The sequence below is a fragment of the Camponotus vicinus genome, unplaced genomic scaffold, assembly GCF_025532165.1.
Source record: "Camponotus vicinus isolate PSW18456_S1 unplaced genomic scaffold, iyCamVici1.0 SCAF_12, whole genome shotgun sequence".
Classification (NCBI taxonomy): domain Eukaryota; kingdom Metazoa; phylum Arthropoda; class Insecta; order Hymenoptera; family Formicidae; genus Camponotus; species Camponotus vicinus.
In genome coordinates this window covers 17,306,695-17,317,667 of record NW_028141948.1, presented here as the reverse complement: position 1 = coordinate 17,317,667, position 10,973 = coordinate 17,306,695, and the positions used below count along the sequence as shown (strand labels likewise).

Below are 10,973 nucleotides of genomic sequence, written 5' to 3'. Positions count from 1 at the left end.
ATATTTTTCTTTTTGGGATGTACATTTCGAAAATGCTTATCAAAGGAACGTGATACGACGTCAACGATACCGTCCAAGACTGACAGTCGCTGGCGGTCGTGGACTAACACGTGAGATAATGTAACGGGGTAACGGGGAGCGCTGATATAACCGATCATCGAATTGCCGCGAGGACGAAAGACGAGACGCACGCGCGAGGCAACACGGAGCAGGCCGACGGTGGTGCACTATGGTATGCACGGCGGTTCTTTATTACAAAAAAAAAAGAAAAAACCCTGCGGTGGATTTGTTTTACGTCGCTACGCGCCTCGAGCCTCGCGCGGAACGGAAAGGTTATGCCGTTTTTAGCGTCAGCGAAACGCGATTGATTCGCGGCGCCTCCTCGTAGACGCAACTCGCTTCTCGGCGTTCCTTCGTGGGCGGAGAATTGTAGCGAGCAGTGACCGTAAGCAATGAAATTTTTAATTGTCCGGTGACATTCTCCTAGCAAGAGAAAGAGAGAGAGAAAGAGGGAGAGGGAGCGATTACGGACAGGTGTGTCTTCGTTCGAATGTGTGCACCGCCCCACCAGCTCCGCGTGAGTTCCTCGCGGTCTCCGGTTTCATCGGTCGTGGTTTCGTCGGCGAAACGTGTAAATGGGCGCTACGAACTGAAAACAATCTAATCCCGGGGACCCCATGACTGTCGACGATACGAGTAGGTATCTCCTATTTATTTTTGCTAACTTGAGAGAAACGAAGGATTTCTCGTGCGAGTTCCGTCTCGATGGAGACATCGCAAATGGCAAAGTCGATTCGCTGCTTTTTTTTCTGAAATTAGCACATTTGCGCAAGAATTCATGTCGCGTTGCTATTTCAGCAAAGTGTTCTGCGTAGAAAACTTGGAATATTTGATCAAGAGCGAAATCTTATAGATAAGGTTATATTCGAGTGATAAATTATCTATGACTTAACTCTTGAAATCCTTCGTTCTTTTTTTAGTAATATATATGTGCATATTTTAAAAGAAACTGTTATAACATTACACAGTAAATTATGCAAAGAGAATATGTATACATGTCTCATAATAATTCATACAGTATATATTCATAGTATATGGACTTACTGTGTTTTTAAAAAATATTACATAAAAAAAATTTATATTATTTTATCAAATTGATATATGAGAGAAAGATAATTTTGTTATATAATGTTTAATATTTTCTGATTATATGATGTTTGCAGATTACTATAAGGCAAAAAAGATGAGTACTTCTTTAACGTCACTTCAACCAAATAGTCAAAGCTTGGAAAGGCAAAAACATGTCAAGACAACAACGGAAAGACTTTATAATAGTCTTACCAAGAAGAGGTATATTCTTGTTAATATTAGTCACTAGTATTAGTCACTAGTATTAGTATAATAACTATGATTTGATCATACGTAATATATATGATTTCTTATTTAAATTTTGATAGATTAAAATTAATATAATTTTTAATTCACATTTTCAGAAAAGATCCAAAGCAAACAAGTGTTCAAAGAATGTGGATAAACTATGAAGACTGCAAAGATGACTTTTGGGCTGCTATAAGATCCAATTATGATTATATTATGGATACTAATTTAATCGACACTTGTAAGGTAAAGTATCTCAAAATTTTGTGCACATGTATAGCATCAAAATATAAATTTTGGATAATATACAAAAAAAAACTTATTTTGGTATCTTAGGAAGCAAATGGTGAATTAACATGGGATGAAACAGATGTGTCAACACAATCTTGGAATTTGAAAGAAGTCAGTAGCCAATTTTCAGAGCTTTACTCATGGTTAAGAATTCTTCAAGAAATGGTTTATTCTAAGGAAGAAAATCTCTTAGACAAAAGCCTGCGTGCGGTATGTATCAATTTCATTTTCAATTTTGTTTTCATTCAAAATGTATATAAAATTGTTAGAATATAATTCTTTAGCTCATTACTTTCTTAATTCCAGGCTCATATGGAGGAGCTACGACGCAAGGCATACAGACGCAAATTGTTCAATGAGCAAGCGGAAAAATTAATTTCTCGCGCCCCTGCTTTAAAAGACGAAGTGGCATGGCGTGTAGATCATTTGAATGCAAAATGGGAATTAGTAGAACAAATTATGGCGCCCATAGACCGACCTATATCTAGTCAACAAGATATATCAGCAGGTAATGAATTATTACACTTTGAAAAATCCATTTCCTGCTAGCTTATTTTTAATGTATATGTAATCTCAATGTGTATTAATAGATTTTGAACGTGAAGTAAAATGTCTAAGGAAATGGTTACGAGGAATGGAATCGCGTCTTCAACCTTTGAGCTTTCACATCAATTGGACTCTACCTGAACTGGAAGAAAAAGCAATAGAGCATATGGTAAGTAACATGTAATTTTCTATTATTTTATTTATTTAATAACGAGGTTTCCATATAATTGGCAAGCTTTCCTACTTTTTTATTTCTTGACCAAATTTCATTATATATATAAATATATATTTACTGATATTGTGCCAAATGTTATTTTGTATCTTCCTTTTGTTTTTTTCCATTTTGTTGTTTCTCCTATAAAAAAGAAGATATATAAAAACATAAACAACTTATATTGCTCCAATACATTTATTTTCATTAAATGAATAAAAAATGAATAATATCTGAAGGTAGTATAAGAGAGAATTATATCATGATTTTACAAAAGAAGACAAACACTTTTTATAGATTTCTTTGAATAATATTATACTTGCGTTATGTTCTTGTTCTTTTTTTATTTTTAAATAAATAAATCGTGAATAGCGTTAAATCCAGGAGGCGGAAAAGGCATAAATGTATGAATAAATCAGCTTCAACGTCTCCTTAATTAATCGGTTTAATTGTTAATTCCAAAACGAGAAGGCTCGCGAGCAGCACGATTCGGTAGAATACGTGCTAAGAATAAAGTGCGTTGGTCGAGCACGTGTGTATCAGCCTGAATTTATGCTACCTCGCCAACGACCGACCAACGCAACGTTTAAAAACAACGGATGTGACGGCGTACGAAGCTAAGAGTGGGGAGCGAACAGCCGGCGCGGTGGAGCTACGTTTGTTGTTTTATTCCAAGCTCCGATCTTTGCCGAAGGCTCGCGTTCGGACGCAAACGATGCGCTTCGTTGAGCGCTAGGGAGACCAGCTGCCTATTGCCGGCTGCACGAGCCGACAGAGTTCGCCGTTCCACGGTCGTCGCCGGTGGACGAGCACGTTACAGCGAGCACGTTGATCCAAGGTTCCCTTCCTCCTCCTCCTTCTCTCTTCTTTTATCCTCACCCTACGTTTATCTCTTGCTTTTCTTCGCATCTATTTCTCTCTCTCTCTCTTTCTCCTTCCATTTGTCCATCTCATTTTCCTTTTTTCTTAGAAAACATCTATATTTAAACGCAAATGGTGCGCCGTATCTTTTGTGTTCGATTTGTGACATCCCTCACGTAACTCGGTGTAACGTTAAGAAGCAAATAGAACAATCACCGATACGTGCAACGTGTGCCTAGGCTTTTAGTACCGGCATCTCACAGCGTCGTTTTCTTCTAAAAACAGTGAGGAGGGATCGCAATCGTATTGGAGTACGGTCGGATCAGCCAGACAGGTCTCCTCTTGCAACCTTTTCTCCCTTTCGGGCCTAACCGGCCGCCCCTCTCGGTCCCTCTCCCTTCTTTCTTGGCCTCCTACTCGTTTCCCCATTCGTCCGTCCATCCGTCCGTTCGTCCGTCCGTCCATCCGTCCGTCCTCGTCTAACCGAGACATACCTCGGCAACGCTCGGAGCTCGGCAACTCTTCGCGCGGTCCATTCGGCGCGGTTTAACCGCCGTCGAACAGCCGCCCTCGCATGACCCCGCGGCACAGCGCACAGCGTGGCGAAGGAGTCATTCATGCGTCGTGACGAGTGCGACGAAACGAGTGCCGCGCGGAAGCGAGAAAATTCGAGAGAAGCAACGCGCGTATAGTCTCGTAACTGGTCCGTGTCTGTGCCGACTGTGAGAGAAAAAAGAGAAAGAAAAAGAAGACGTGCTTCGTCATCCAAGTTCGCAAGTGTTCGTAGTGGCGTTGACGATGCTGCGATGCTCGATCGCTTCGTCTCCTCTTCTTGCGGGATACACGCGTGCTATCTCGATAGCATCCGCCTACATCTCGTTTTTACGCTGACGTACGACAGTGCGCCGTTTTTTCCCCTCGACGTGGTGGATATGCATTTTGGTAAGATTATCAAGAAGATAGAAAAATTTAATATCTAGATGTAAGTGTAATCTTGAGGGTCTTTTTGTAGGGAGATCTAGCTCAGATATCGAACGAATCGCTTCGCTATCGTCGATTCCGACTGTTGCTCGCCACGGCATTGTTCCGAGGCTCGTGCGTGTATGTTATAAAAGTACGCGGCGAGATAAAGGAATTTAGAACGTGAAAGTCGGCGTTCCGAGTTCCGATCCGGAGAGAGACGCTATATACATTTCCTGCTTATGGCTAACTTGCTGCATTCATCTGAATGTCTTAAAGGCATCGTTGTTAACCGAAATCGGACTCGCTCTCGCGCGTTAATCTCTTTAGAATTTCTTTTCTATTCGAGATAACGCATCTATTCTTCAAGCAGGCATGGTTCCTCCGCGGTTGAGATTAATCCCGTGATATTTGTCCCGTTATTGTTGCAACAAAGAGCACGATGAAACAATGAAGCGGTTACGGTGGATGCTGTCGAGCTATCTGAGCGATTGATGCGACATCGCGTTTTGTCCTTCGGACGATGATTACATCATTATGTATCGATTAGTGAGAGATAAAGAGATAAATTGTCATTCGGAAGATTACGTATGTTGATGTTTTGTTGTCGATATTTCGATTTTTAACTGCGCTTAAAGATAGGTAAGTGTTATCGGCGAGATAAGACGATGCAGGAAACGGGAAGCCGTGCAAGTTTCGATCGATTATACTCTTGGTATTAACCGTATACCGCGATCATACGTGTCGATCCGTGTCCCGATTTTGCTAACGCTCGAGCTCCGGTCCACATATTATTTTCCGTTGCATTTGGTCATCGACACTCCGCATCACGGCGGGATGCTCCGTTGAACGACATTCGTGGATGTTGAAGTCGGTCGTTCGAGGTCAAGCGAGTTCACGTGGAATTGTCCGTATAAAGAGAAAGTAGATCCTTGCGGAATTTTTTATATGCGCTCGGTTGTCCGGTAATCACGTTGATTACCGGCTCGTTGGTCATTGAATTCCAAGTTTTAATTTAATTGCCTATCACGAGAAAGAAGAGGGATCGTATCCTCCCATTTCTCTATCTCTCTCTCTCTCTCTCTCACTCTCTCTCTTCGACTTTCTATATATATTCATATGTATACGATACATTTATTTTTTACGTGTCAATGCGCTGCCGAATCTCATTTGCCAGTTTACTCGACGCATGTTCGCTTAAAAGAGAAAGTCAAGGAATATCAAAGTCGATTCCGCTATCCAGTTTGTTTGTCCAATTTCTGTGTTAATTAGTATTTGAAATTATTCGGTAATGGGATAGATAGTCGGAGAGAGGAAATATGCGTAAAGCAGCCGGACAGTAGCCACTCGGCTTTTGAACCAGAGTATTTTTGGAAGCGCACGGTCGCTCGTCACTCCGCGGAACTCGACGCTCGCGCGACATTAGAACGCGATTGCCCTCCTTCCGAAAGAAAAACGATCTCGTGAGGTGGGTAGACTTTTCGCGGCCGTAGCGAATTTTAAATAGATCGAGGCGAGAGAAAAGTCCGAGTCGCGGCGGCAACGGTCTCTATTCACCTTCTCTATTCCGTATAATATCACGCTGTTAATTTTATCTATTAGCTATCTCTAATTGATATGACAACCGTACGGTTAAACGAACGATCCGAGTCGCCGCGATAATGGCTAACTAATAATGTTTATGTCGCGGATAATTAAATATTGTCGCGATATTTAGCGAAAATTTAATTTTTCGTTACACTTTGATGAAATTTTTATTTCTCAAATAACATTTATGATAGATAAATATTTTTGTCCAATTTATAACTGCATAATTTTACCTGTAGTTTTCTTAACAACACGTTATAAAAATTCAATTCATTTTATTCAATTTGTTATTGCTTGTTATCTTCTAACGACACGTCGTAAACATTGTTAACGTTTACGATAAGGGATTGGAGGATAAAAATAATGTCAATTTAATTCAAAGTTCAAATGACTACGTGCACGATAACGAGGCACACTTTTACGAGTCTTATCGACGATATGTAATTTGGCCACTTTGTAAGGGGATAACTCTCGCGTCGTTATTTCCGCTCGCAAGATTTACGAGATGCTCGCGAAACCGCAAATCCGACCGTCGACAAAACCAAAGTTATTCCACCGTGGGGTACAGTGGGACAGTTTCAATAAGAACACGGCGACGAGAAATGAGGCGAGGACGACCTGGATAACTCGGTTAGCAGCTGCGAGCGGAAGGTCTCGGACGTGAATTTTATTCGTGCGCGTTCGCACGCAAATCAAGGATCACATCCGCAATTTCAATCTTGCGTTAAAATTCAATCTTTAAGCGATGTTGGATCCAAGTTGGATTAAATTCTAATTCGCGCTAATTCCAAGTATCATCGTCAGACAAAAAGTGAAAATGTTGAGGCGGTTTTTCTCTATAAGACTATATATCTTCCTTTATATGGAGACTATATAATCATCTCTGAAATATGCATCGCTCACGCGATGCACGAGGATACTCGCGATGGAAACTCGCGGTGCTGTCGTTCTTGCGTCACCATCACGCGCGCAGCAGTACTGTAAGTGAAAGGGAATAGAAAATTTTTTAGCCAGTATTTTTTTACAATCCCCCCGCAAATACGAGATTTGCGATTACGCGGTGCATAACGCATTGCGCGAAGTTTGTACACGTACACATGCATACATGTACTCCGTTTGATTGTCGCGGACTTGCTGCTCCGAACGAGAGATTGCTTAACGTGAAAAATCATTACTCTTCCGCGTAATTTGAGTTCTACTCTGCATACGAGGAATTTTTTATCGGAGACTTTATTATCAAGCTACTTAAATTTGAGAAAGAATTTTTTAGCTAATACAATGATGTCGCAGGAAACCTTATGAGATATCGGAGTACATCTGTGCGAAATGACGGCTGCATAAAAAAAGGAAGTCTTATAACGATGATTGTGTTTCGCGCTGAAAGGAATTGCAAATGACATATTAGATATAGGAGGTTTAATAAAGTACTAAAAAGATTTGTACGAAAATCACGATGAATGGAGAAGCTGTGACAGCAAATTTTATTATACGCAACGTGTCGATACAATCGTGAAAGGCCTGACTTGAATTAAATCGTTCATGCAAATATCCCGTCGAAGGAATCACCTTTCAACGTAGACCATCGAAGTGGCTATAATCGATGTGTTAATATTATCAAGTTGCCGGAAAGTATTTTTATTTCTTTTTTGCACTATAGCTGTTATATCATAGAGTCATTTTGTCTTCTCGTGTATGCATGCGCTGACTCACTCACATGGCGTCACTCGTTAACTGGGAACATTGATACGACCACCATTTCCGAGTCCAATGGGACTTGCAAGGACTCCTTCAAGCTACCAAACGACATTTCTTATCGTTAAGATATGTACAAGAAAAACGTTTCAATATTTGCATAGCTTAAATTAGATTTTATAAATATCTCTATATATTATAAATTTAAATTATAATTGTAAATTGTTTTATTCCAAATATATCGCAGTAATAATAGTAGTATAATTTATTTATAATTCATTTATTTTTAAAAACATTCCCTTAAGTGGAAGAGAGAAACTGTTGTATTTCGGGACACACAAATTTTTTTTTAAAGATAATGAAAATTTTAAGGCAATTAAATTGCTTAGTTTTTGTTACACAATGTAATTATATGATGTGTGGTCATTTAGTTTTTGGTTTCCAAAAAAAAAAAAGTTTATTTTTGAGTTTCTCCTTTATAAGAATTTTTGTAAAATTAAAAATATAAAAATAATGAAATTAATAAGTAACAATAAATTGATAGTAATTTATATTTATAATAAAATACAAGATATATATATATATATATATATATATATATATATATATATATATATATATATATATATAAATTAAATAAAAAGATTGCGTGAGAACGTGATTACGTGAGAAGAATACAAGATTTTGTCGAGGTGTTCTAAGCATTGTTATAAATATATCTCTCGTTACTCAAACGATATGATTGTGAATTCATGACAATAATTTCACATGATTAATACATACATCTTTGTAGTATAAAATACGCCATGTGTGGAAGATTTACCGCTAGGATTCACGAAACTACTGTTGTAACGACTGTACGCAATTACCCTTGGTATCTTGAATTCTGTGAGATAGCGTTAGCATGTCTCGCTGGTCTTCGCGGAAGTAAAAATTGCTTAGTGAATGCACTAAGTGCCGGTGGTTTTAGCCTCGCAACCGATTACCACGCGTTTTGCCTGCGATTTAACCTTCCACATTTACCAGTGCGACCTCAAATAACATAGCGCGGCGTATCCTGACATCATTTTTCAAAAATAAACGCAAGACTACATCAAAGATGAAGAAATTAGCATCGGTGGGGGATATATACTTTCTCTTCTCCACACAAAGAAATTCGATCTTATCCCATGAATTGAAAGAGATTGTACAAAGAATCCTTTTTTTACAGAATATTAACTGTTTTAATCAATGTTGCGGTTTGCTCGTGTCTACGAAGATATATCGCGCGTGTAAAGCAACTGATTGAATGATAGTTTACTAGAAAATATTTACTCAAGGACATTAGCAAAAAAAAAATGAAAGAAGGAAAGAAAAAATTATCCAGAGTTACATCAAAATTTTATATACATGGCGAAACATAATGACACAGTAATGATAAATTAACTTTCTCCGTGTTAGTGGCAAGTAGACAGTCTTACTCATCCTACGGAGCGTGTCGATAAATCATGATTAGATTGTATGCCAAAAGAGATTTCTCGATAGAACATTCAACCTGGATTGAAAGAAGCGGCATAGTAATAATAGTGCTCTTCTGCGATGTCGTTGGAATATACATGGGGGTTCTCGACAAAAGAACCTTTTTTAATCGAATCCCTCTTTCAATTTCTATATAAAAAATATATAAAATGTCAGACAGTAATATCTTCTAAGGAAATTCTAAATATTTATACATATATAATAATTTTTTTATTATTACGCTTTTTTTGTCAAAAAGCACGAGTCTAGCTTTTAACTATCGCGAAATATATTTCAATATATACATAATATGTTAACAGTTATACATTTCCAATGTATATCGACAAACAACGCGCGTGTTTAAATGTCCTCATTTATTCGAGACACCTTGTAGGAAACGTTCCGTGAGATGATACATTCTTCGAAACAATTTGAGCGATCCAGCAACCAATGTTGGTCTTGAAATCGCTCGGAGGTACAGCCGCACCCAGCAAGTTATCGGCTCGTTCTTCTCTGATTAATCTCTATTCTGATTTTTCTTTACCAGTCATAATGATACCGCGTTGTTACGCATTTTCCATCGATCTAAACCGATACGCTTAGAATGCGCACGGTTTACCGATGGTCATGCTCTAAAAAGCGAAATATGCACTTATATAAGATTCTAACGTTATGAGCTGGCAATATTGATAAGCACGGGGCTCCCCTGCAATGTACAGCGTGTATTAGATAATGAAACATATCTGCTATGCCACTCTCAATATAATTTAATGGAAACTCTTACTTCTCCAATTCAAGAGATATCAGCAGCGGATTAAAACGTAGAGTCTACTTTGCGTTCTTGCGGCTTGTCAAATCGCTACCTCAGCGCGAAAGTTAATCTTCCCGTTTCATTATGCGTATAGAAGTTTAATTTGTCGAATCTCTTGGTGGAATCTTATTTTCCATTTAATCTCGTAGAGATTTCACATGTCACTCGATAATAACTGTTAATTTCGTAACATGAGATAATCAAGTCTATTGAATGAATTATTCAATGCGACATACAACATCGCGTTCTAAATATATCTACTTTTACTATCGCCGCAAGTTCTCGCGTGATTCGACGTGCCATTTCACTCGTTGTCATCGTCATCGTCGTGGTTGTCGATCGATCGACATAAGGACACATTATCATTGCCACATGATAGAATTATAAGCGTCTCTGTGAGACACGCGTTGCGTGTCTTCGGGAACCCGCATCTCGTATGACATTACGTTATCGTCATACATTACGTTCGCCCGCGCGACTCACTTCCTGTGCTGTATCACGTAATATTTTCCACGATGTCATTGTCACGCATGAGGACACCGCCATACGACATGTACCGATAGTCTACTACCATGAAAACTCGCGAAAGGAAAAGCGTTTCGATTGACCTACGCATCGATCTTTTCATGCCACTCGATTTTTTGCAGTCTGTATCTGCTGTTGTTATTGCAACATATCGAGAGGTTATTGCCCTAACGTCACCGTCGAGGCCTTCAACTTGGGATGTGCCAACGACATTCTGACAAGCGCGATAGAAACCAGTTGAAGAGGTGGAAAGCGAAGAGCTGGAAATACTGGCCGAGCTTTTATAATACTTTTCACCTCGGGAAAGAACAGCTTCTCCGAATTGTTTTCATATGTAATCACGAAAGTAGTTCTCTCTCTTTATACATAATTTTTTTCTATTTTCCTCGTTTGATTTCACAATTCTTTATGCATTTTCTCTATTTCTCTATCTATAGGTTCCAGTTGTACTAATCCATTTTCTCAGTTAATCATCACTCGTGAAATTTTTTTATTTTCTTAAACATTTATTATTTTTTCAATCTAAAATTACATTTACTAATTTACTATTTTTTCAATCTAATATTACAGAATATAAATGTATCTATGAATATTTATCTAACTCTAATTAATAAA

The 10,973-nt window shown here is 38.6% G+C and overlaps 1 protein-coding gene across 10 annotated transcripts in view; it reads left to right on the top strand.

Annotated features, from left to right (window-relative positions):
- LOC145963229 (uncharacterized) overlaps nt 1–10,973 on the top strand; it is a 120,071-nt gene continuing 109,098 nt past the window's right edge. For 4 of the 10 annotated variants that reach the window (XM_083084951.1, XM_083084950.1, XM_083084948.1 and 1 more), the window contains exons 1-6: nt 1–696; nt 1,224–1,350; nt 1,494–1,623; nt 1,714–1,878; nt 1,975–2,176; nt 2,259–2,383. In XM_083084951.1, coding sequence (XP_082941077.1) covers nt 678–696; nt 1,224–1,350; nt 1,494–1,623; nt 1,714–1,878; nt 1,975–2,176; nt 2,259–2,383 — 768 coding nt within the window. In that variant the 5' untranslated portion in view covers nt 1–677. Of the gene's footprint in view, nt 701–1,223; nt 1,351–1,493; nt 1,624–1,713; nt 1,879–1,974; nt 2,177–2,258; nt 2,384–10,973 lie in introns of all 10 variants that reach the window. The other 6 variants (XR_014436102.1, XM_083084956.1, XM_083084954.1 and 3 more) reach the window with 4 other exon arrangements.